At 46.6% G+C, this 25534-nt stretch overlaps 2 protein-coding genes and 1 non-coding gene across 3 annotated transcripts in view; 2 read left to right on the plus strand and 1 right to left on the minus strand.

Annotated features, from left to right (window-relative positions):
* Positions 1–8433, plus strand: part of RILPL1 (Rab interacting lysosomal protein like 1) — a 45211-nt gene extending 36778 nt beyond the window's left edge. The window contains exon 7 of the mRNA XM_007448666.1: positions 7587–8433. Coding sequence (XP_007448728.1) covers positions 7587–7731 — 145 coding nt within the window. The 3' untranslated portion in view covers positions 7732–8433. The remainder of the gene's footprint in view (positions 1–7586) is intronic.
* A 2804-nt stretch (positions 8434–11237) lies between these two features.
* On the minus strand, positions 11238–16974 carry SNRNP35 (small nuclear ribonucleoprotein U11/U12 subunit 35). Its single transcript, XM_007448667.1, has 2 exons — positions 16909–16974; positions 11238–12100 (listed from the first exon to the last, which is right to left on the minus strand). Exon 2 carries the CDS (start codon positions 12095–12097, stop codon positions 11357–11359), a length of 741 nt encoding a protein of 246 aa, XP_007448729.1. The 5' UTR covers positions 12098–12100; positions 16909–16974; the 3' UTR covers positions 11238–11356.
* On the plus strand, positions 12548–12619 carry TRNAE-UUC (transfer RNA glutamic acid (anticodon UUC)). Its single transcript has one exon. It is a non-coding gene; the product is annotated as a tRNA-Glu (tRNA).
* Positions 16975–25534: the final 8560 nt, after the last annotated feature.

A 25534-nucleotide genomic window follows, 5' to 3' on the forward strand; every position in this document is an offset into this window, starting at 1 on the left:
GGGGTGAAGGTGGAGTCATACAGTCTTGCAAACAGTTTTAGGTTTGTTGACTCCTGTAGCCCTTCAGATAAAGGGTTAAAGCTCTGGTCTAGTTAGCTAGTATCTAGTAAGAACCTACTATGTGCTAATATCTAGTAAGATCCTACTATGTGCTAATATCTACTAAGAACCTATCTGCCGGGTACCGTTCCTGCAGATAATGGCACTGAGTCCTCACCATAGCCCTGTGAGGTGAGGGCACTGTCATCCCCATTTTACAGTTAAGGAAACTGAGGCACTGAAGTCAATCACCTGCCTAGGGTCATACAGCTAATAAGAGGCAGAGCCAGGGTTCGAACACAGGCAGCCTGGCCGAGAGCCCACGTTTCAAACTCTGCAGGAGGGCCTTCTGCTCCCAGTTGTCTTGTGGCCTCATTTTGTCCCCCGAGAGGATCTTCCTGACTCTCAGCCTTGCACCTTCTTAGAGAAGAGGCTTCGGTTCTTCCCCCCAAACCCTGGTAGAAGCTTTGTGAAGGCGAGTGGCATGGGTTGGAAAGCCAACTGGGGTGTGTCGGGAGAGGAACTGGGGTGTTACTCGGATGCCTCAACATTTTTGGGGTTTTTTGTTGTTTTATTTTGCGGTGCACGGGCCTCTCACTGTTGTGGCCTCTCCCATTGCGGAGCACAGGCTCCGGACGCGCGGGCTCAGTGGCCATGGCTCACGGGCCCAGCCACTCCGCGGCACGTGGGATCTTCCCGGACCGGGGCATGAACCCGTGTCCCCTGCATCGGCAGGCGGACTCTCAACTGCTGCGCCACCAGGGAAGCCCCGCCTCAACCTTTAAATTCCACTTTTGTTTGGAAAGTCTTGGCTACTTCTTATCCTGTGAATTGACGTAATCCTCGGTGTCGGGGGATACGAAGGGAACGCAAAATGTGTGTAACTGCTGGACCCTCTGCTCTTAGAAAGGGGCGACTTGTTCAGATACGGGGCCCTGGGAAAGGCTAGCCGCCCTCTGGAGTGTGTGGATTAACACGTGGCTCCTTTCCAAGCCTCTCCTGCCAGCTTCACGTTGCTTGTTTGCTTGGCCCTCGGTCAAGCAGATCCGCTGGATTTGGGAGGGCCTGTGGTCCCCAGTTCTGGTTAGGGATAAATATTTCCTGGGGGTGAAGCTTGGAACCAGATAGGCTTCCTCTGGATCCCAACACCTTGTTGGCCACGTATTAGTTTGTAATCTCCCACTGGCACTTGAAACGCAACTCAAAGTAATTTAAAGAAAGAAGAACTGTTGGCCAAGCAACTAGAGATTTTCAGGTCATCCTGGCTTCAGGCTCAGCTGGACCCCGGTCTTGTTCTCAGGGCTCTGCCGGGTTCCTTCTACCTCTACCTGTTTTCCTTTCTGTGGGCTGTATTCTTGGGCGTGCTGTCCCCTCAGGGTGGCAGTATGGCCGCCATCAGCTCAGGCTTCTGCTTTCTTGTCTGAAACTCCAGTGGGAGGAGAGAATCTCCCATACAAGTCACAGGATTGAGCCTCCTTGGCTCTGACTGGGTCACATGATCACCCCACAGGGCAGTGCATCCATAGGTCTGGTCTGGGTCTCATTCTCACGCCTGAAACTTAGAGTAGCTTGAACTCTATCCAGTTCCCATGGACAGGGATTTGGGGAAGGACAGACCCCAAGCAAGATCAGTTTGCTGAGCAGACGGAAGAAACCGGCGTCCACTGTAGCCTCATCCTGGGGGAGAGGGAGCCCTTTGGTCTCGATTCTATGATGTACTCAGTATCCTTGGTTAGGGTTTCCCATCCAGTGCTTGCTAAGAAATGGGATTGACTTCGCTTAGACCCTGATCTGTCCAGCAGCCCCACTTGCATGTAAGGATGAGCAGAAGTGATCTTCAATGCTTTGGGTTAAAACCTGGGGAAACTGAGAATAAGTTCATGAGCCCACACAGTCCCTCCCTTAGCTAAGGGAGGGGTGAGACCAAGAGACCAGCATCTATCTTCTTTCAGCAGTTCCTTCCCTTTAACAATCAGACCTTTCTAGCATCTCTGCTCCAAGTGTGCTGCATTTACAGCATCTCTGGCACTGTAATTCCAAGTCATATGTAATTCTAAGACTTCCTTCTGAAGCGGGGATGTTCTGACTTTCTAGTTTTCCACTCCAGCCCCCTTTCTCTAAAATAGGGACTTAAGAGTTGTTTTTTGCGAATCTCACACCGGGTAAAATCCAGCGGAAAGTTGTCAGAATTAACCAACAATGTTTTTCCCACTAGCTCTTCTATCCACACACAAGTAGGCTGTGGTGTCTGGTCCTCTTTTCCAGAATGTTCCGGAAAGGACCCTGGGGCCCTGTTCTCAAAACCTTCTCCCCTTCAGTTTGGCCTCTGGTTGCTCAGCAAGACCTGGGGCTCTGAGCCCAGCAGGAGAAGCAGATGGAATCTGGGAGTCAGAGACAGAGAGGGAGAGAGAATTCAGAATCTCTCGTCCACGGGGTGCAGGTGGCCAGTCCCATGGCCGCCCTGGCCTTGTAGGGGATAAGTGGAAGATCCAAATGGCACAAAAGGCTTTTGACAAGCCCAGACAGGACACTGGTCACTTTGTCCACCTCGGCCACTGACCGGGAAGCTGCATCAGTGTGGCCAGGAGCTCAGAGCCTGGGGCAGGGATGGATCTTCCCTGGGGACCAGGGCAAGGGAATGACAGTTCTTAAGACGGTTCCATGCCTGTCTCCCTCTCCATCCTTCACTCTCGGACACCCGTCTGGGTCTGTCTGGTCCCTTGTCCTTGCTTTTATGGAGTATTAGTCACACAGCCTCTTTAGTGCAGCTCACAGCTGTTCTCCAGCGCAGCTTCTTGCCCTCGACCACTTTTCCCCACCCTCCAGTAAGTAAGCTGTAACTACCATGGAGGTTCGAAGGGGCTTCACCGGTTTGGAGCACTTGAACTAGGTTATCTTCCACCCTGTCAGAGATTCAGACCTGGGACAATTAGCCCCATTTCTCAGATGAGGAAACTGGGGCCCAGAGAAGCCCACTGACTTCACTGCGATCACCTTGCTGGATGGATCAACGTCGGGATTGGAACCCATGCCTTTTGATTGCCCCCTGGCCAAGACAGTGCTTGCCCCAGCTGTCTCGTTCGGCCTCCCCACCCCCCTTTTCCTCACCCCATTTCCTGAGTCACCAGCTGTTGGCTGGCTGCCCAGTTCCCTTATCTCTCAAATGCATCACCAGCCAGAGCCACCAGAGTCTACATTTCTGGGCTGAACTGGTCAAGGGAACCAGAAGCTCCTGCCGCCTGTCAAAACAGTGTGCCCAGAAAACCTTCCAAGAATAGCTTGTGACTGAGCAGCTGCTGGCCAGTCTGGGTTGGCACTGGCTGCGCAGGTCACGAGGGAGCGCCTGAGTGGCTCCAGCCTCATCCCCAGTGGACACCAGGCACCAGAGCCCCCTTTGTGTGGTGCCCGGCTCTCAATCCTGGGCTGACAGGTATACACACAGCTGCTCGCTGCTGAGCAGGGGCGGGGGCTGACCTGAGAGGCAGGCAGCTGGCAGGGGGCGCAGAGGCACAGCCAGGGAAGCTGTGATCAGAACAACTGGCCTCACACACTGGAAAGGTTGGCCTCGAGCAGGCAGCCACCCAAGTATCCGAGGGCAGCAACAGCAGGGCATTCTCTCCCTGTCCCCCTACCCACCGCCCTGCTCACTGCAGCCCAGAAATAGCTTCTTTACAGCCGCCCATCACACTGCCTGAAATGCCACTGTTAGAACTTCATTTGGTTTGAGTCTTCCAGAAATAATTTGTCACAGTGCGGGGTGGTGGCAGGGGCTCGGGGGAGTTTGAAACCAGCTACATCGTATCCAGGAGACAACTTTTGCCCAAAACAAGCCAGTCTTTTTTCATGGAAGTGGCTGTCCCTCTAGAGCAGGCGGCTCCTGCAGCAAGGCACCTGGAATAAAGAGGGAAGGGGGTCGTCCGTAGCTCGGCTGGAACACCCCAGGTGTCCCAAGGCCCTGGTGCATCAGTTTGGCCCCTGATTGGGCCCCAAAGGAAGTCCAGCACTTCCCAGTGGGCAAACATTTGTCCAGGCAAAATACCCACCCCGCACATCTGGGGCCATCCCCCAAACAACGACTTTGTCTTTGGGGGCTCCGTGTTATACTAGAGAGGGGTCCTGGTAGAGGTGGGTGCAGTACCTTGTGGCTTAGAGCCCCTGGAAAGCTAATGGTACCCGCTAGCCAGGCCCCTGGGGATTGGGCCCGTTCATTTACCAAATGGAACCCCTTCTCGTTGTCTCTGAGAAGCCACCCAGCTAGTCTGTGAAGTTGCGTCAGAGGTGATCCAGACGCAGAGAATTCTCAAACCTCACTTGAGATAATCATATTATATCTTTTCTCAGCCAACCTCTTTAAAAAAAAAAAAAAAGAAATCAAAGCTGTTCAAATAAGCTCTGGAGGCTTAGTTGGAGTTTCTTCTTGCCCAGACAAGGAACCGATGAGCATTCACTGTCGGCTCTGACTTACCAGGCGGGTGATGATGCAGGCTGTCTCCTGCCCGGCCCATCCTGGCTGCCTCACCTTCTCTCCTGGGTCTCCCCTGGCTGCCTGCAGCTCATGGCAGCTGGGGGAGACGTGCTGGAAGACACCCAAGAGTAATCCCACGGCAGGTTTTGACACTTCCTTCCCCACACCCAGGCCTGCGTTTTCAGCCCTTGAGACCACCCTGTCTTCCCTACGTGGTTATCACACCCTGTATTCGTTTGCTAGGGCTGTTGTACCACAAACTGAGTTGGCTTAAACAACAGAGATAGGGACTTCCCTGGCGGTCCAGTGGTTAAGACTCCACGCTTCCACTGCCGAGGTCCCGGGGTTCAATCCCTGGTCAGGGAACTAAGATCCCACAAGCCAAGTGGCATGGCCAAAAAAATACAAAAAAACAATAGAGATGTATAGTCTCACAGTTCCTAGAAGCTACAAGTCCAAGATCAAGGTGTTAGCAGGTCAATTCCTTCTGAGGGCCGTGAGGGAGAATCTGCTCCACGCCTCTCTCCGAGCTTCTAGTGGTTTTTGCTGACAATCTTTGGCCTTTGTTCACTTGTAGGAGCATCACCCCAAACTCTGCCTCCATCTTCACATGGCCTCTTCCTGTCTGCGTGTCTGTGTCCAAATTTCCCCCTTTTATAAGGACACCAGTTGTATTGGATTAGGGCCACCCTACTCCGGTATGACCTCACCAAAACTAGTTACACCTACAAGGATTCTATCTCTAAATAAGGTGACATTCAATAAATAAATAAATAAGGTGACATTCTGAGCTCCTGGGAGTTAGGACTTTTCAAAATGTGAATGGGGGGCGTTGGGGGCCATAATTCCACATCAACCATAAGCAAACCCTTTGGCTGACCTGTCTGTGGAGTGTGTTTCTTTTTCATGCCGCCCCTGTTTTTATCTTCTCTGTGTCTATCTGTACTTTTCTAACCAGGATGTTTACAGCCATAATGCCCATGGTAGCAGCCGGACTGATAATAGATGACCCCACACTGCAGCCTGTCCGACGACTTGTGTCCCTCGTAGGCACTGCATTTTTCTGGTTTCCTTTTGAGCTGTGCCTTTGCAATGTCTGCTGCAGCTACTGCTGGGGCTGGCCTGTCTCCTCTGGCCCCTTTAGCTGCATGGCCATCACCTGCGTGTTCCCATTTGAAGTGGGTGTGGAGTGCGATTTCAAACGTGCGGCTCATGACGCTGCATATGCACGAGTGAAGCCTCGGAATTCTCAGCTCTGTCACCAATAATTCTTTCTGTCTTTTCTGTTTCCATTCTAAAACCACCTTGTCCATGATCCAGTAAAGAAGGTCCTTTAAGTGACGGGTCAGTAATCAACGCCCACCATGACCCATCCCCCCCCACCCCCCCCTGCAAGTGACACTAATGCTGTGTTTTTGATCTTCACACCCTGGCTTTCTAAACCGCTTTGTTTTGCCAAGCCATAGTCAGCAAGCCATTTGATCTTGTTAAAACAGGAAAAGCACAGGAGGAGACTTTTGTCTTGATTCTTTCTGTGTCCCCTTGGGCAGGAAGTGGCAAGTGGCTTTCCTGCTTGAATCATGTAGACATGACATGTAACAGTGATGAGCGCTCCTGTCTTTCTGGCCAGCTAATTGCTTTGATTACCCTATGGAAAGAGCTCACAAATAACCCAGAATGAGAAGAATGCCTTCATTTGCCAGTACACATATTGGTTGCAGAAAAAAAGAGACTTTAGCTGGTAGGGAGAATTTCTCTCGACAAACTTGGCTTGCCCCAGCTTTACAATGAAAGACCACTTTATTCCTGCTAGGAAGTTATTGTAGGATCCAGTAACCACAGAATAGGAAGATCATTTTCACTCCGATGGGATTAAAACTGAACTCCATAGTCCACAGCACTAAAAAACAAAAACAAACCAAAAAACGAATAGGTAAACAGACAGAGGGAACTAGAAATAGTTGATCTGAAGCTTTGACTTCTCCAGGGGTTCCTTCCTATTCCTGCCCCTGGAAAACATAACAGAGCTACTATATTTCTTACCAAGTTCAGAAACCAAAATTCAAGAGTAGGGGAACTTGGTAAAAATAGAAAGAATCTTTAATTAGAGGCGGAGAGTGCAGAAGGACAGCTGGCAGCTTAGAAAGGGCTTTGGGGAAATACTCAAAATAGGCCAACTCACGTTTACTGGCCAGGGTTCTAGTCTCTGTTTAGGTGGAGTTTAAGCTGACTTTGTTTTAAATGGGCCACATTATCAGCTTTTGGCCTGAGATTTCTACTTTTATCTTTTAGGCATCAGATGGTTCACTCAGATTGGTCAATGACCAACAGTCACACCTGTTTTGAAAAGACCTCTTGGTCTACTTTAGCTGTTGCTATGTAGATAGTTACTGTGATAACTTCTAAAGGCTTTCACCTTTAAACGAAATCAGTTTTAATCACCATTAAATCAGCTCTTGTCACTTGTCCAAATTAATATTTCCCAAATTTCATTCACATACTATATTCATAATGTTCATCTAATCAGAGAAACGTGTATGCTATTCCTTAATACATATTTTAATTGCCTCATTTTTCTTAACTACCTACTTTCACCTCATCCTAAGCTGTAGTAATATCCATGAAATTTGGGCTTTGATGTGCTACTTACCTAGTTTCCCAATCCACAGGAAATAATTACTTGAATTTAAAATATTCATCTCTTTACATCCGAATCGTCTTACGTACCATATGGCTTTCAAGTATTTCTTCCTGTGCATCATTAAGGTAAAGAAACCCATGATGCATGTTTCCAGTAGCTTTTTATTTCCACTGGTCACGAGAAGAAATCCTCAGTAGTGCTTAAGGCGGGAGATACATCACCTCCGTGCACACCCTGCTCACACTGTGTCACCTCCAAGGTACTGTGACAGTGACACGCAGAATGCCCTGCCGCTTTCTGGAATAACTTTGACCCGCACCCCGAACGTTTTCTTTCACACCTCGAGTTGATGTGCTCCCTCACGTTTGCTGCTGGCATTGCAAAAGCTGTGACGTGCACGGCCACGGGCAGCCTCTTATCTCTTTCTCTCCCTTCTCACAGGTTTACCTTCCTCTCCCGAGATAAGAAGCGTCTGGTCAACACGCAGAGAAACGTGCGCATCCACGAGTCCTTTGGCCAGTGGGCCAACTGCCACCGCGACGACGGTTACACGGAGCAAGGACAGGAGGCCCTGCAGCACCTGTGACCGTGACCCGCCTCTGTCCTTGGACCTGAACCACCAGCGCCTGCAACAGAACCTGGCCGCCTTGGGTGTCACACCCTCAAACCTGATCCCTCCAACAAACTGTCTGCTTTGAGGCAGCACGTCAAAAAACTGAGGCCAAACTCTAAAGAAACGTTTATTTATAGCAGGGCTATCACCGTTTCTAATAGATGACTCTGATCCCTTAGGATATATATTTAATAAGACCACGAGCGGAAGCTGACTTTTGCATTAACTTCAGTAACGCAAGCTTCGCCAGATACATCACATGCCGCTATAACTGCTGTTTGACTTGCTTTGTATGAAATTATTTGTGTAGAGGTTTTATGATCACATTTGTCATACTTAAATGGGAGGCAGGGAAGTGGTAGGTTTTCATTAGTTACGTTCATGACATTGTCATGGTGGTAGCATAATATATAGGACGCATCGACTAGACAGGCAGGGCCTCCAAAGTCACAGGGTGAGCTGGCCCAGCTTAGGCACAAAGCAAACAGAAAATAGGGAGGACAGTCCTCCCGCCCAGAAACTGGAGACAAGTTTGCAAGAGCCTGTGGTTCTCTATTGCACCTTGTTACTGATAATGCCTAGAGCATGTAGCAATGTTCAAGGCCAGTGCCTTGGAATCTGCTGTGAGTTATGCAGTACTAACCAAACAAAGTTGCTAAGGATGAGACATTGCAACATTTCTTGTGTGGATTCTTTTTTTCTTGGCATCTTGTTTCAGCATTCACTGTGTCAAATACTTAGTCCCCTGCGAAGAAGACAAATGTCCCAAAGCGGATTGAGTGTGATGTGCGGAACCCTAGGGGATGCCACGTGGTGGGTAGGGTAGACTTGCCAAAGCAATGGCGGGGGCTGAAAAGATGGCTTGGGGACCAAATGTCTGGCTGACTCATGGGGCTGCAGTGGAGATGGAGAGCCACATGCCCTGTCTGCAACTGGCAAGTCGGGGGGTTACCCAAATAATGTTTTCTCTCCACTCACGAAGCACCCAGAGTGCAAGACTGGGGGTGCTCACGGATTGAGAGAGGTACCATTTCCTAACAGGGCACTCAAGTACATCTGACTGGGCTGCTTTCTACACATTTTACAGTGGTTTGCTAAGAAACCATCAAGTCGGTTTATAGAATCTACATGAACTCCGTTTCCAGATCGCTGAGAAAAATGACCAGACACGATAATGTTGGTTTAGAGCAGTGGTTCTCCAACCTGACTGCCCACTAGAACTATTAGAGTTTATTCTCAGAGAGTATAAAAGCATGTGTGCTGAGGAATCCCCCTCCCTGCATCACCTTTGGCTGTCTTCCCCCTGGGGTGACCAGTGTTGGTAGTTTCCTGGGTGTCTTTCCTGAAGTAATTTATAAATATACATGCAATCATGTAAAGAATACAGATATATTTCTGTTCTCTTTTTACATAAATGGCAGCGTGTTATACACATGCTATCCCATACCTTTCTTTCCTTAGAATACCCTGGACATGACTTCACACCAGTATAAAAGACAGTGGGTCTCAACCAGGGGTGATTTTGGCCCCCAGGGATATTTGGCACTCACTGGAGACGTTTTTGGTTGTCGCAACTGAGCGGGTGCTACTGTCATCCAGTAGGCCCCAGGGATGCTGCTAAATATCCTACAATGCATAGGACGGCACCCGATACCAAAGAATTATCCAGCCCCAAATGTCAATAGTGCCAAGACTGAGGAACCCTGGTCAACCATCAAGTGTAATTTGTTCACGTTTGTCCAGGCCCCAGTGGTGGACAGGTAGCTTCCAATCTTTCTAAAACTGCGCTACACACTTTCACACACGTGCATCAGTCTGCAGAATAAACTAGCAGCAGAATTGCCGGGTCAGAGGGTATCCGCCTTAGCCATGTTGACAACTACAGTCCCTGACCAGGGGGGTTCTACTAATTTTTTTTTTTTTTTAGTTACCAGGGCCATTGTAAGACTAAGCCCCAATGTCCAGGGGTGGGGACTGAATGTGCCTATTTTTTCCATCCATCGGTATTCTGGTACTCGGGGTCGATAACCACCAGCTTAGACTCTGTAAACACTATATAAACACTGCTGCCCCCGTATGTGTTTCTTCTGAAGCTGTCTCACAACTCAGCTTCCCTGATGTGGAGCAGCTTGTTTACCTAATGTACCTACCAACTCTAGCCCATAACACACGTTGTAAATGAAACATGGGTGAAATCATAAAGGTGTTCCTGCAAGGCGGTCTTCTGAGATTTAGGAGAATAGTAACATTCTGCACTGGAAATTTACAAAGGAAAGAGCATATTTTTCTAAAACAGTTCTAACAGCTGACAGCAATTTTACGATATTGCCGGTTCCCTATGTAACAATGAGATTCATACTCCTGATGCAAAAGCCTAGTAATGAATGTGTGAGTCTTGCTACTAAATCAGACATTTACTTTACATGAGACATCCTGAATTTTAAGAACCTGAATTTTCAAAGACACAGCCATGGATAAAAGAAAAATGTTGAATGTCACTTTCTTGAAAAATCACATGAACAGTATGGTACTTATTCAAAGCTCTCAGAAGTTCAGGTCAATATATCCAGTTTCAAACAAACCAGAGGCTGGATGATCAAGAGAGAAAAGGCAAATCAGTCCATCAGAACTAGCTACTAACCCTTGGTTGATTTCATTTTTCACTCTCACTTCTTTTGAACTTTCTCTTTTCCGAGGGCTGGAGGATTGCCACAGACCATAGCCCCAAAGCCCTGCAACTCTGGGTTTTCATTTTAAATGCCAGCCACCCCGCCAAAAAGAGAAAAGGAAAAAAGGTAGTCAGCATTTGGCTCGAGAATGGAGTTATATTTGTTCAAGAGAAGCTGGTTGCTGACCCAGATCACTGCTAAGACTGGCTTTTGGTACTAAGTCTCTGGACATTCTCCTTGGATTCATTTTTCTAACCCATTTTTATTTCACTGCAGCAAACCCTGCACTATGGACATAAAGGTGGAAAACGCACAACTTAGATTCTGACCAGATTTGGGTTCCCAGGAGTCACAGATCAATGCAAGTGGTTTTCGGTCATCACCTCTTTTTGCCAAGCCCTCAAAATGGCCATTTCCAATAGATGGGAGAAAAAGCAAATTCCATACTGCCAAATTAAATGAGTGGTGGCTCTTTACACAGGCCTTTCTGTACAGATGCTGGTGACTGCAAAATTGTTTCTCAAGCTTATCAAATAATGGGTCCTCACAACTATAAGATGAGGGGAATTCCCTGTTGGTCCAATGGTTAGGACTCTGCACTTTCACTAGTGAGGGCGCGGGTTCAATCCCTGGTCAGGGAAGTTAGATCCTGCAAACCGCCCATGAGCCCCAAAAAACAAAAACAAAAACTATAAGATGAAGAAGAGAAAATTCAAAATATCAGCGTGTTCATCTTGAACCTGCATTCCAGAGTCGAAAGAAAACGTACCCAACCCCATTATCATTAGTAAGCTTTTTCTGTTTCGTTTTTGTTTTCATCAGTAAGTTTTATTCAAGCACTGGACTTGGATTCTGCATACAAGCCGTGCAGGTCTCCCTGCACTTTTACTGGGCGGGTACCTCCGTTTGGGTTTGGCAGGGGATGGAGTCTACTTACTTCTGTCCCCCTTCTCCCTCCCCTTGACCCTGTCATCTCTGAAGTCCCTCTCTCTGTCCCAGTCACCTTCTGACCACACCCTAGTTGATTCTTTTTCCTGCCACCTCTTCTCGCGGCCCCTGTCATGGTCCCGATCCCTCATCCTGGAGTCCCAGTGTCTTTCTCGGGATCGAGATCGCTCCCTTCTCTCCCTCTCTCCCTCTCGAAACTGGTCGTTTTTAACAACTGGCAGATTAATGGGTTTTCGGAAAGGCCGATCCCGCCCCCCAAATCTCAGCTGCCCAGATTCCTTTTTCCCCCCCAGGCCTCCTCCAAGTCGCCGAGGAATCCACCCTTTGAGAGTCCTTTCCAGTTCATAGTCCACAAATATCTCCTGTTGGTCAATAACCAGGCCATCGGCGTCCCGGTAAGCTTTGAGCAGAGAACGCTCCTCTTTGTATTCGATGAAGGCGTAGCCCTTCGAAAAGCCCGTGACCAAGTCCCTCACCAGCCGAAGCCGCCGGATGTCCCCATAGCGGGAGAACACTTCCTTTAACTTCTCCTCTTTGGTCAGCAGGTTTAGTCTCGCCACAAACAGGGTGAGGAGGGGGTCTCCTGTGACGCCTTTGTTGGGGGCATATCGTGCCAGCATCGCCCTCCAGACAGCTCGATCATGTGGGTCCTCGTCGGTGCCATCAATGCTGCCAGCTTTAAGCGGGTCATACTCCTTGGCGATGGGCATCCAATCGTTCATGTTCTAAGGAGAAGCACGGCAAGCGTTTATGTAGCATCTACTGTGAGCTATGTATTCAGTCCTTCCAACAACCCCATGAAGTAGATACTGCTTTTCACCCCTTCTTCCAACTGGGAAGGAAGAGGATTTTTCCGACGCTGTGGCCTCCCAGCTAGAAAGCAGGGGAGACAGTATCAGAGCCAGGCAGTGGGGCTCCAGAATGCTCTCACTCACTCCTCCACCGACCCTCCCCGGAAGCAGCAGAGGGCAACGTTCCTGAGTTTGATGCATACGTGTACCATCCAGCTTAGCCACGGTAGGGCACGCACAAACTGTTATAACGTGGCAACACGTATCAAAATCCAGAATCAAAACCCAGGCTCACCTTTCAGAGACTTTAAAATGGTCATAGGGAAACCAGCCTGGGAACTTCTGTGGAAAAGGGCATCTTAAAAAACTCTTTATGGGAGTTCCCTGGCGGTCCAGGGGTTAGGACTCGGCACTTTCACTGCCGGGGCCCGGGTTCAATCCCTGGTTGGGGAACTAGGATCCTGCAAGCCACACGGCTCAGCCAAATATATATATATAAATAATAATAATAATAACATTAATAAAAATTAAAAACTCTTTACTACCAAGAGTTTCAAACACATACCAGTGTAGACAATGGCATAACCTTCCATGAATTTCTCACCCGGCTCCAACCGTGACCAACACCTGGCCTGTCTTATTTCATCTGTGCTCCCCACGTTCCCGCTCCCAGATATTTTTTTTTAATTTTTAAATATTTATTTATTTAGACTGCACTGGGTCTTTAGTTATGGCACGCAGGATCTTCGTTTCGTTATGCAGGATCCTTAGTTGTGGCACACGGGACTTCTTAGTTGCGGCATGTGGGATCTAGTTCCCCGACCAGGGATCGAACCCAGGCCCCCTGAATTGGGAGTGCAGTGTCTTACCCACTGGACCACCAGGGGAGTCCCTCCCAGATTATTCTGATAAGGACTTTTTAAAAAAACAAAACTATATGGGAAAATGGTGCTCTGAATGCAGCATTTTGCATCTGTCAGTAAACAGGGAGCAAGCCAAAATGACAGTGACCCAGCCGCAGGCTCTTTAGTTCAAAAGGAAGATGGGGGACTTCCCTGGTGGCACAGTGGTTAGGAATCCACCTGCCAATGCAGGGGACACAGGTTCGATCCCTGGTCCAGGAAGATCCCACATACTACGGGGCAGCCAAGCCCGCATGCCATAACACTGAGCCCACGCGCTCTAGGGCCTGCGTGCTGCAACTACTGAGCCTGCGTGCTGCCACTACTGAAGCCTGCGTGCCTAGAGCCTGTGCTCCACAACGAGAAGCCACTGCAATGAGAGGCCCACGCACTGCAACAAAGAGTGGCCCCCACTCGCCGCAACTAGAGAAAGCACGTGTGCAGCAACGAAGGCCCAACGCAGCCAAAAAATATATATAAATAAATAAAAAGAAACTTTATATAAAAAAAAGGAAGATGGGATTTCTTCCCACTTCCCTAGCTCATAATCCATTTATGCTTTGGAGCTTGAGAACTGATTGCAATGGTAATTTTAGTTCAGCAAGCACACTGCAACTGTCATTCATTCCGATAGAAGATCTATGTTTGTTTGAAAGAGGGTGGGGAAGTTTAAGTCTGACACATGATAATTGATTCATGTGAATTTGCTGGAATAATTCGGTGCTTGCCAACATTTCAGACCCTGCTGGTAATCATGTGACTACCTCTGTAAAGCTTTAGAGCCAAGGCTGAAATATGTTACTTAAAAACCAGGGCTCTGTCAAATACATCTGGTGATCTTCATTCCTAACAGCATCTTTCCATGCTATTTATTAAAATGGTATCTATGATTTTCCCCCCCCTCTCTCAAAATTTCCTCAAGGATCTTTTTTGTTTTTGTTCTTCAGTTTATAGGTTATGCAGGGGGAGTGATCACAGTGGAATTTCTTTTCTCAGTAAAAAAGTAAAACACCTACAGAATAAAACCCAAAGTCAATGAACTCAAGAATTCTGACTCTCACTCAGCCTCTCCCCAAATTCCACTGCAGAACCTATTCTCCCCAGGACTGCTCCTCATTCCTTGAACGTGCCCTAATCCCCTGGCTCCGTGTCTTTCCTGATGCAATTTCCTCTGCTGGGAATATTCCCTTCCTTTCCACCTCCCACATCTCCACTTGTGGAAATTCTACTGGTCCTTCAAGTCCAGCTTCCAGCCTCTTCCCCATGAAGCAAATCCGTTGGTCCCACAGCTCATGGTACCTCTTCTGTCATACTGATCACGTTTTGCCCAACACACAATAAACACTCTTCACAATAAACACTCTTCAACCCAGTGTCTCCAGATCCTAGGACACTTCCTGATAAATGCTGGGGAACTGAACCAACTCCAAACAAAATTCGCTGAACTTATTTTGGTCCAAATCAGACAAAAAGGACCACTTCACTGAAAATTGAAAGGCAGGGACTTCCCTGGTGGCGCAGTGGTTAAGAATCCGCCTGCCCATACAGGGGACACGGGTTTGATCCCTGGTCCAGGAAGATGCCATATGCCACGAAGCAACTAAGCCCGTGTGCCACAACTACAGAGCCTGCGCTCTAGAGCCCACGAGCCACAACTACTGAGCCCACATACCACAACTACTGAAGCCCATGCGCCTAGAGCCCATGCTCCGCAACGAGAAGCCACCACAATGAGAAGCCCGTGCACTGCAGCAATGAAGAGCAGCCCCCACTCGCCCAACCAGAGAAAGCCCACACGCAGCAACGAAGACCCAACACAGCCAAAAAATTAATTATTTACTTTAAAAAAGAAAGAAAGAAAATTGAGAGGCAGGACATTACACCATCTGCCACCAAATTGTAAAAGGAGGACATATATGCGTCTCATCATTAACAAGCAACTTTGGAGAAGACACCTCTCTGGTATCCTTATCAGTAAAAGGATGATAAACAACTAGAACAAGGGAAGGAGCACAGAAGAGTGAGACGCTTTTGGTCCGGTCTGGGCTCTGCCTCTAACTCACTTTCTGTCTTTCCGTCTATTATGTCTGTAATTTCTCCACATGGGGGAAAAAAAGAGAGAGATCACTGTGTTGTTTGGATCTCTACTCCGGTATCCTCTAAATGGCCCTAAAATTCTTAAGACTCTAATCTTACTATCGCAAGGTTGCAGGAAAAACAAACCAACAAAAAAGAGACCATAATATAGTTAACCTGTATCGAACACTTAGGAGGTGCCAGGCACTGTGCTAAGCACTTAACTTCCCTCACCTCTCAACAATACCCGGACACACCCACTTCTATTATTGCCATTTCAGATGCCAAAGGTGAGATGCAAAAAGGTTGTCTTTTGTCCCAAATCACAGAAGTAGCCCAGAGGGGGAGTTAGAACCAAGGGCTTTTATTGACTCCAGAGCTTGAGCTCTTAACTCTTTCCTTAGATAGCGGTCATAAAATATAAAGCTTGAGATGGGGATAGGAAAAAGCAGGCCACGTCTGGGTGTCTGAGGCTGAGAGCCCCCTCGCAGCCAAGTGGGATAGGAACCCGTCCCCATTCCACAGGAAAAGGTCACAAAGATCCACCAAATAAAGCTGACATTGCTGTGCACAGTCAGAGCTCCTGTTCAAAGCTTTAAGAGTTCCTCAAATTAAACTCTGGAAAAAAATTACAAAGGGATAAAAGATGAGTTTCCGGTTTTCTCCCTCACCTGCATGCTCTATCAATACTAAATACCAAGAGAAGAGCGGGCTTCACAGCTTCTCGTTAATCTTTCTAGGTGTATTTCCTCCGTTGCAACATTGCATTGAGATTTTCGACCACCATCTCTCTGGATGTTTAGATTCTCGTCATTACTTCATAAACGGAGATGGGATGTGAGAGATGAATCGTCGGGGGTGGAGGTGAGTGGGGCAATGAACTATTAAAGACAGAAGTGTGGAAAGTGAAAAAGCACTGGATTGGGAGTCAGAACACCCAGGTGTGAGACCTAGTGTTAGCTTCGGCAAAATTTAAATCACCTGTTAAATGTTGCTAAGTGCCTCTTCACCGCGTTTTTTTGTGAAGATGAGAGAAGGTAGTGTCTTTGAAAGAGCTTTCTAATTATAAATTATTATACAAATAAAAGCTATTCTTGGGATTCCCTGGTGGCGCAGTGGCTGGGAGTCCGCCTGCCGATGCAGGGGACGCGGGTTCGTGTCCCGGTCCGGGAGGATACCGCGTGCCGCGGAGCGGCTGGGCCCGTGAGCCATGGCCGCTGAGCCTGCGCGTCCGGAGGCTGTGCTCCGCAACCGGAGAGGCCACGGCAGTGAGAGGACCGCGTACCACAAAAAAAAAAAAAAAAAAAAACTATTCTTAAGCAAACAAACAAAGCACTAGTCCCCGGCTGAGCCTGCAGAACGGAACAACCGGTGCTTCCCACCAGGTGTGAAGCAAAATGAAGATTGGCGCCCAGAGCCGTCCGAGCACGCGCAGTGAGGCCGTGGACGCTAACGCGGAAGTCTCCGTGAAAAAGTCTATACTTCCGATCCGCTCCCCCCGCCCCGCAGCGCCTACGTCTCGGCCGCCGGCCCTCAGGGCTGCCTTCCCCAGCCCGTCACCATCTGAGGGAGCACAGGACGGAAGGGGCCATCCTACCAACCCAGCTGTCGCCCCCGCTCCCGGCAACACAACCCCAAAAGGTCCCCCTTTGCCCGCTTTCAACATGGCGGCCCACCCACGCGCCGACATACCGTCCAGGCCGAATTCCCTCGTCCTTCTCGCCAGGGTGGGCCCTACTCCCACCAAACCGCTCCCGCGCTCACCTCAGCAAGGCTCGGGTTTCCTTTCCCACGGGGCCTGGTGCCGAGCCCGAAGCGACGGAAGATTCTTCCTCCTTGACTGACAGGACCTTTACATTGGAAGTAGCAGATTCGTCACGGGCCCTGTTTCCGTTTTTGCTTTTATTTTAAGAAATTTAATCACATGCCTTGAGCATCGACTGCATATCGTCTCCGAAGAGAATGAACTTTCCGTTTCTGTAAAATTTTTCACGAAGACAGAAACTGCTAAATTGAACAAAAGTTGAAAGACGATCGAATGTGCAGCTAGTTGTCTGGGAGCCGCTGGATTTCTCTCCGTAGCAAAGAGGTGTTTCAGCGCGATGCGAGTTTTAGTTCTTAGCCTCACGTTGAGAATTTGATTAATATTGTGGGGTTTTTTTAGTCAGAAAATGCGTATTCCGGTTCACAAGGAAACTTTGTACGTATGTTTTGCCAGAGTTTTTCTAACCCGTAAATTTAACACGTTCGTTTTCCACACAAGCAAAATAGTTCTTCACAGTTTGGAGACTTTGACTTAAGAATCGCGCGGAAGCTGGTTTAAATGCCGTTTTCTGGGCCCCGCAGGGAATCAGTGAATTCAGAACCGCTGAAAATTTGCAATTTTTTGCAAGTCCCCAAATGACTCTTAGAGGACCCCTGCCTTTAGAGTCACGGTTAAGAAGCCCAGATTTAAAACCTAAGCGTGGGAGGGAGAGGGGAGAACCGTGTGGTCAGTAAATCTGTGTAGAACGGGTAGATGTATGCATTCAGATTATGCTGTGTTTCTTTTTTGTTAGGTCAAAATATTCGGGTAGATTACGACTTGTGGTACAACTTGAAATGTCTTGATACAGTTGTGCTTTTCATGATGAGTCTCGTGATTTCTTCAGCCACTCATTTTCTGATTAATTCTTACAAGTGGATCATTTCTGCGAACAGCTGATCTCATTTTGATTCCAGTCCTATTCTTAGAAGGTAAGCCAATGACCAGCTACTAAGGATGTATTACTGCTACCTAGTTTTTATCAAATCTTTATTATGTAGGTGAAGCATAGGTTCTGAATATCTATAGCTTTCTTTAAAGTACGTTCTCTTGAAATATATTAATAAAATGTATTGAGTAAAAAAGTGAGCAATATCTACAGTTTAAAATTTCATATTGAGGACTTCCCTGGTGGTGCAGTGGTTAAGAATCCACCTGCCAATGCAGGCGACACGGGTTCGATCTCCTGGTCCAGGAAGATCCCACATGCCGCAGAGCAACTAAGCCCGTGCACCACAACTACGGAGCCTGCGCTCTAGAGCCCGCGAGTCACAACTACTGAGCCCGTGTGCCACAACTGCTGAAGCCTGGGTGCCTAGAGCCCGTGCTCCGCAACAAGAGACACCACCATAATGAGAAGCCCGAGCACCACAACTAAGAGTAGCCCCCCTCACGGCAACTAGAGAAAGCCCGCACTCAACAACGAAGACCCAGTGCAGCCAAAAATAAATAAACTTATATTTAATTAATTAATTAATTAATTAATTTTTAAAAAGAAATATTGTGGTCCCAGTATCTCTGCTCTGCTGGCTTATCAACGGAAGGCTTCTGGGAAAAGTGCATCCACAGCATGAATGCTGCTGCAGAGTCTGAAGGTGCTGCAGACATCTTTTAATATGCTTGGTGGCCTCTTGAAGGGTCATCTGAAAGGCATCTCCATGACTGCCACATCTATATCATTAAAGTTTAATTATATACAAAATTACTTATATAACAAAATACTTTATAAACCAAGCAGAAGATCTGAAGGGCACCGTGAGCAACCCTACTAGAGATTTCTATAGAAGTTTCATATTAATACAATCTTTTTTTCCTTTTTCCAGTTTTATTGACATACAGCACTATATAAGTTTAAGGTGACTTACATACATCATGATATGATTACCACAGTAAGTTTAGTGAGCATCTGTCATCTCGTATGGGTACAAAATAAAAGAAATAGAAAAAAATTTTTTTCCCATACAGCAGTGTTAAAAAGATATCATATCATACATTACATCCCTAGTACTAATTTATAACTGGAAATAAGTACCTTGTGACTGCTTCCATCCATTTCCCCCACCCCCAGGCCTCACCTCTGGGAACCACAAATCTGATCTCTTTTTCTATGAGTTTGTTTGTTTGTTTGTTTTGAAGTATAACTGACCAACAACACTATGTTAGCTCCCGGTGCACAATATTATGATTTGATATTTCTGTACATTTCAAAATGATCACCACCACACTAATACCATCTTAAAACAAACATTTAGCATCACCTGCCAGACACTGGGCTAAGCTCACTTCACTCTCTCAACAACTCTTTGCAGAGTATATTGTTACCTTCCAGGGTGGAACAGAGCTGGCCTGGAGAGTAGGGTGGAGGCCATTAGTCCCTTGGCCATAGTCTCCTTTAATGCTTCCCTCACCCACCTACACCGCCTCCCCCCACACACACCCCACCCTCCCACTCATCACCCTGAATAAACATTTCACCTAAGTTTAAAAACAAAAAAGTGTGCTGTTATGCAAACACCGACTGAAAACAAGTGCTCTGGGCACCACCCTTCCTGCAACCAAATTCTTTTCTAAAGACTTTCAGCTCCTAGAACTGAAGTCACTGACCCAGGTTTGCAGGCATTTAAGCCAAGAGAGAACAGGAAGAAAGGCATACTGAATGTACCACTCAGGAAATTAATGGTGCCACCAGTATTCAGAAGAGCATGAGACCTACTCTGCTTGATGTACCAAAATAGGACCACCAGATATTTGCTAATGGAACTTTCCTATGGGTGGAATTAACCCCCAAACACTTATGGTTCCATTTTTATGAAGCATGACCCACCCACTACTTTTGTTTCCCACGTCATGTTTTCCTTTGTTTAACCGTGAGTTGGACGATACCTTACTTTATGCTCCTTCTTTTTTTTTTTTTTTTTTGCGGTACCCGGGCGTCTCACTGCTGTGGCCTCTCCCGTTGTGGAGCACAGGCTCCGGACGCGCAGGCTCAGCAGCCATGGCTCACGGGCCCAGCCGCTCCGCGGCATGTGGGATCCTCCCGGACCGGGGCACGAACCCGCGTCCCCTCATCGGCAGGCGGACTCTCAACCACTGCGCCACCAGGGAAGCCCCACTTGGACTTTTTAAAAAGCTTTGTTGTAGACATATTCTATGTGTGTTACTGATCCAGCTTTTCATATCTTGTTCCCAAATAATCATATGAACTTGGGGAGTTTCTCATACTTTATATTCTGGAAATAAAGTAGTTTATAAGAGTCATAGTAATAATAATAGCCAACATGTATTGAGCACTTACCATGTGCCAGACGCTGTTCTAAAGCACTTCACGACAATCTTATAAAGTGGCTTCTATCCTTACCCCCATTTGATAGCTGGGAAGACTGAGCCCCAGAGAAGTAATTTCCTTGCCTAAGATCACACAGCTTGCAAGTGACAGAACCAATCAGGATTTGAACAGTTGTGGTCTGGTCTAGAATCCACCTCGAACACTGGTATCACTCATACTTTTTCAAATTTCAGGGTGCATGTGCATCAGAATTACCTAGAGGGCTTGTTAAAACACAGATTGGGGCTTCCCTGGTGGCGCCTGCCGATGCAGGGGACGCGGGTTCATGCCCCAGTCCGGGAAGAACCCACATGCCGCGGAGCGGCTGGGCCCGTGAGCCATGGCCGCTGAGCCTGCGCGTCCGGAGCCTGTGCTCCACAACGGGAGAGGCCACAGCAGTGAGAGAGAGGCCCGCATACCGCAAAAAAAAAAAGCAGATTGCTGGGGCCCACCCCCAAAGTTTCTGATTCAGTGGGTCAAGAATTTGCATTTCTGAAAAGTTTCCAGGTGATGCTGATGCTGCTGGTCTCGGAAACACACTTTAAGAACCTCTGCTGGGTGAAAAAAGAAACAGGCCCCAAACGGAATCACTTGTGCTAAACCCCACGGCAGCAAAGTAAAACTTAATATATAACTTCAGTTTCAGCCTCTCCCAGGGGTGGAATTTTAAACCAATCAGTCTGGAATTTCCTGATCATCCCTAGTGAGGTAATCTGCTTGATAGACTCCCCACCTTTACCCCCAAGGGAAGGTGACCTTACCTGAAATGATCCTTTCTTTTGTTTATGACTTCCTTGTCTTGTCCCCCTTTTCTGCCTTTAAAAACCTTCCATTTGTACAGCTCCTCTGAAGCTCTTTTCTACTTGCTAGATGAGATGCTGCCCAATTCATGAATCGTCAAATAAAGCCAAGGAGATCTTCAAATACACTCAGTTGAATTTTTTTTTAATATTTATTTAGGGGCTTCCCTAGTTCAGTGGTTAAGAATCCGCCTGCCAATGCAGAGGACACGGCCAGTTATTTCATCACGTGAGTTGTCAGACATTGTTTCTGACAATGCGCTTGCGATTTCTTCACCTGCGTTGATGATATTTACCAACAGGAATTTTATCCAAGCTGTACAATTATTGTACTAGATTATCATGGAAAAAATATCCAGATCATCATAGGAAAAATACAGCAGTGATAAAAACACCCAGAGAAGGTACAGAAGAACAAAAGGAGAATACACTGACATTATTTTATTCCCTAATATTTATCAAGCCTGCTTGAGAACACACTTGAATCAAAATGAGTGCTACCTGAGACAGGCACACTTGCTCTAAAATGGCTGGATACAGTAAGTCCCCTACATACGAACCTTCAAGTTGGGAACTTTCAAAGTTGTAACGTGTGTTCGCATGTCCAATCACGTAAGTTAGGTCATGTGAAAGTGCAGCTTGCCCTCCGTCTCCTATTGCTGACAATCCTTCAGCTCTACCCTCTCCCACCTCCTCTCCCCGCTCCAGTCAGTAACTCTTCTTACCTGCTCACTCGATGCCAGCCCCTGTATGCCAGCTGTTGTGCTGTACTATTCAAGATACTGTACTCTAAGATTAAAAATGTTTTCTTTATTTTTGTGTGTTTTTTATGTATTATTTGTGTAAAAAGTATTATAAACCTATTACAGTATAGTAGTATATAGCTAATTGTGTTAGTTGGGTACCTGGGCTAACTCTGTTGGACTTACAAACAAATTGGACTTACAAACGCGCTCTCGGAACAGAACTCATTCATATGTAGGGACTCACTGTAATTTTCTCCAGGAGTCTTCCAATGCATGATTCCCAGAGAATCACTTCATAATTTAACCTGCCTTTAGGCTTTTGTTGAATTTTTTTGTTTTATTTTTTATTTTCTGAGAAATGTGAAACACAGGACAATTATTGGAATAATTGCCATACTGCTTTCCAGGATAAATCTAGTTCAATCCATCCACCCCCTTCAAGACAAGAATTTTAGGAACCTTCTTTATATAGAACAGAAAAGAAGGCTGTTTGAGTAGAGATGGCCTCTCCCCCAGGGAATACCTCCCTTCCCCACTCATGGGCAACATGTATAATGGTTATGAGAATTCACTCTGAAATTAGAATGCTTGAGTTTGGATCCCAGCTCTGATGCTGAACAGCTGTGTGAACTAATTTATGTAATCTCTCTGTGCAACTGTGACTTCAAATCTTTAAAAACAAAATAAAAAATGGTGGTCACTAGAGATATTAAGGTTTAGTCCATTTGATACAGGTGAGCTAAGACAGATAGGCTTTCAGTTACCTTCCACTGCTCTCAGTAGTGCAGAAATTCAAGTGTCTTTGAGTCCTAACACAAGCTACAAAACTATAACAATCTAATTTGGGTGCCCGAAGCTGATCTATTGTACCGTCTCTCCTTTTTCAAACAATCTCAAACCGAGTGGAAATACAGACTACTCTGATCTATGTTCTTCTTCCTTTCCAATTATCTGTCCTCTCCACTATGAACATCCCTGTCATTGACCCCACTGTTTTTCACCAACCAATACAAATTAGGCTATTATGTACCAATCACTTCTGAATTCAAAATGAAGGCTGGAACACCGTCTTCCATGGGTAATGAGAAAGTGAACAACCAAAGCAACATTACAGGTTTCATACATAGTTCTTTCATGTGCTGCATTGCTCAGAGGGAGAAAAATGGTGCTTAGCATTCAATCTCATAAAGTTTCTGCTTCTAAGAACATTAGTGAGGGATATAAACATTCAATGCACTTTAGAAATACAATTCAACCACGCATTACTTGCACAATAGCTTACATCAAATCTATAATCATGTATTGCACAATAACCTAACAAAAGTGAAACTCCTTTTGTAAAAAAATTTAGTTGAGTAATTTACCAGATGCCCCAAATTAGAAAATGTGTGTTACTCAGTAGAAGGTTCTTGTACCTGCCTTGAGGCCCATCTACTTGAACGCTGGTGCTCAGCAGATAAAACAAATTCAATCTTTACTGAAGTTTTTCCAAAATATAAAAAGGTGATTTTATTCATATTCTCAAAAATACTTTTTTTTTTTTTTTATGGCTGTGTTGGGTCTTCGTTGCTGTGCGCGGGCTTTCTCTAGTTGTGGTGAGCAGGGACTACTCTTCGTCGCGGTGTGTGGGCTTCTCATTTCGGTGGCTTCTCTTGTTGCGGAGCACAGGCTCTAGGCGCGCAGGCTTCAGTAGTTGTGGCTCGCGGGCTCAGTAGTTGTGGCTCACGGGCTCTAGAGCGCAGGCTCAGTAGTTGTGGCTTAGTTGCTCCGCGGCCTATGGGATCTTCCCCGACCAGGGCTCAAACCCGTGTCTCCTCCATTGGCAGGAGGATTCTTAACCACTGCGCCACCAGGGAAGTCCCTAATTTATTTATTTTTTACTTTTTTGGCTGCATCAGGTCTTAGTTGTGGCACATGGGATCTTCGTTGAGGCATGCAGGAGCTTTTGTTGCAGTGTGCAGGCTTCTCTCTAGTTGTGGTGTGAGGGTTTTCTCTCTCTAGTTGTGGTGCTCCGGCTCCAGAGCATGTGAGCTCTGTAGTTTCCAGCACGCGGGCTCTCTCGTTGAGGTGCATGAGCTCAGTAGTTGTGGCGCGTGGGCTCAGTTCCCCAACCAGGAATCGAACCCGTGTCCCCTGCATTGGAAGGTGGATTCTTTACCACCGGACCACCAAGGAAGTCCCAAAAGATAATTTTACTTAAGTCAAACTGAGGATTATAACCCAAGAGACAGACTCTCAGAAGCTCTGAGAACTGTTCTGCCTATTAGAAGTCAAAGACACAGTCATAAGCCTTTTTGAGACAAAGGATCATACATCAAAATGACATACTGACATTTTACATAAACTTCACCAAAGATACAGAGTCCAGGTAAGCAAGCAATTAAGTCACCATGACTCCCTACAGAGTTTGGAAAGAGTTCTAATCTTTTAAGCGGTTACATTGCTAGCATCAGAAGAAAGGGAAAAAAAAGTTGACCTTTGTGGTCAAGCAGGCATTCCCACCTTTGAGGAGGTCTGGTTAATGTATAATGCAAATGTACATTGCACATGAGAGAGGGAGGGAGGAGGCCCAAATGGACAGAGAGAGAATTTTATGTTTACATTTTCTTGTCCTGCCTTAAAATATAAATTTTATTTCATCAATGTAGTCCAGTTTATCTATTTTTTTCTTTTGTTTCTTTTTCTGTGTTTTTTAAAAACTCATTGCCAAATCCATTGACATAAAGCTTTTCCACTATGTTTTCTTCTTAGCGTTTTATAGCTTTAGGCCTTTGATCCATTCTGAGTTAATTTATGTATATGGTGTAAGGTAAGGTACGTCACACTTTTGCATGTGGGTATCCAATTTTCCCAACACCATTTGTTGAAAAAACTATACTTTCCCCAGTGTACAGTCTTGGCACCCTTGTTGAAAATAATTTGACCGTGTTTGTGAGGGTTTCTTTCTGGACCCTCTATTCCTTCATTCCTTTTTATGAGTGAATAATAGTCCATTGTATGGATATACCATATTATACTTATGGTAAGTCTAATATTTCTCCATATTTAATCACAGGGTGTTGTCAGGTCTGTGGATGACTGAGCCCTTGCCTGGGGCCTTGTTTGATCATTAAAACACTGTACCATTGTACCATCTGAAATTAGTGTCTGTTTTGTTTGTTTGCTTTTTGTTTGTTTGTTTATCCTTGTCCACTCTCCATTTTGACTCCACAGCTTCACTGTGGAGAAAATCTGGTACACCTACCACGAAGAAGACTGCCAATACATTCCTGGGAAAGACAAGCTCCATTGCTGGATTGTCTGCCTATGACTATTACAAACCCTGAATTAAATCTAAAATAACCCGTTTTGTAATCCACACTGCTAATATTCTCAGTCATACCCTGTGTAGCTGCAGAATGTTTTCTAATTTCAAAGCGATGATTTTTGTCTTATCTATTACTCCTCCCTCCCCAACCCAAGTGCCAAGCGCCTGGCACACAAGCTTAGTGTTTGTTGGAGGGAAGAATCCAGAATACCCGCTAACATTTTTTTTTTTTTTTTTTTTGCGGTATGCGGGCTTCTCACTGTTGTGGCCTCTCCCGTTGCGGAGCACAGGCTCCGGACGCGCAGGCTCAGCGGCCATGGCCCACGGGCCCAGCCACCCCGCGGCAGGTGGGATCCTCCCGGACCGGGGCACGAACCCGCGTCCCCTGCATCGGCAGGCGGACTCTCA

Source organism: Lipotes vexillifer, unplaced genomic scaffold (assembly GCF_000442215.2).
Source record: "Lipotes vexillifer unplaced genomic scaffold, Lipotes_vexillifer_v1.1 scaffold21, whole genome shotgun sequence".
In the NCBI taxonomy this organism is placed as follows: domain Eukaryota; kingdom Metazoa; phylum Chordata; class Mammalia; order Artiodactyla; family Lipotidae; genus Lipotes; species Lipotes vexillifer.

Excerpts from the sequence above, each read along its gene's own strand:
- SNRNP35 (XM_007448667.1), bottom strand. The coding sequence starts at position 12,097 with ATGAACGATTGGATGCCCATCGCCAAGGAGTATGACCCGCTTAAAGCT.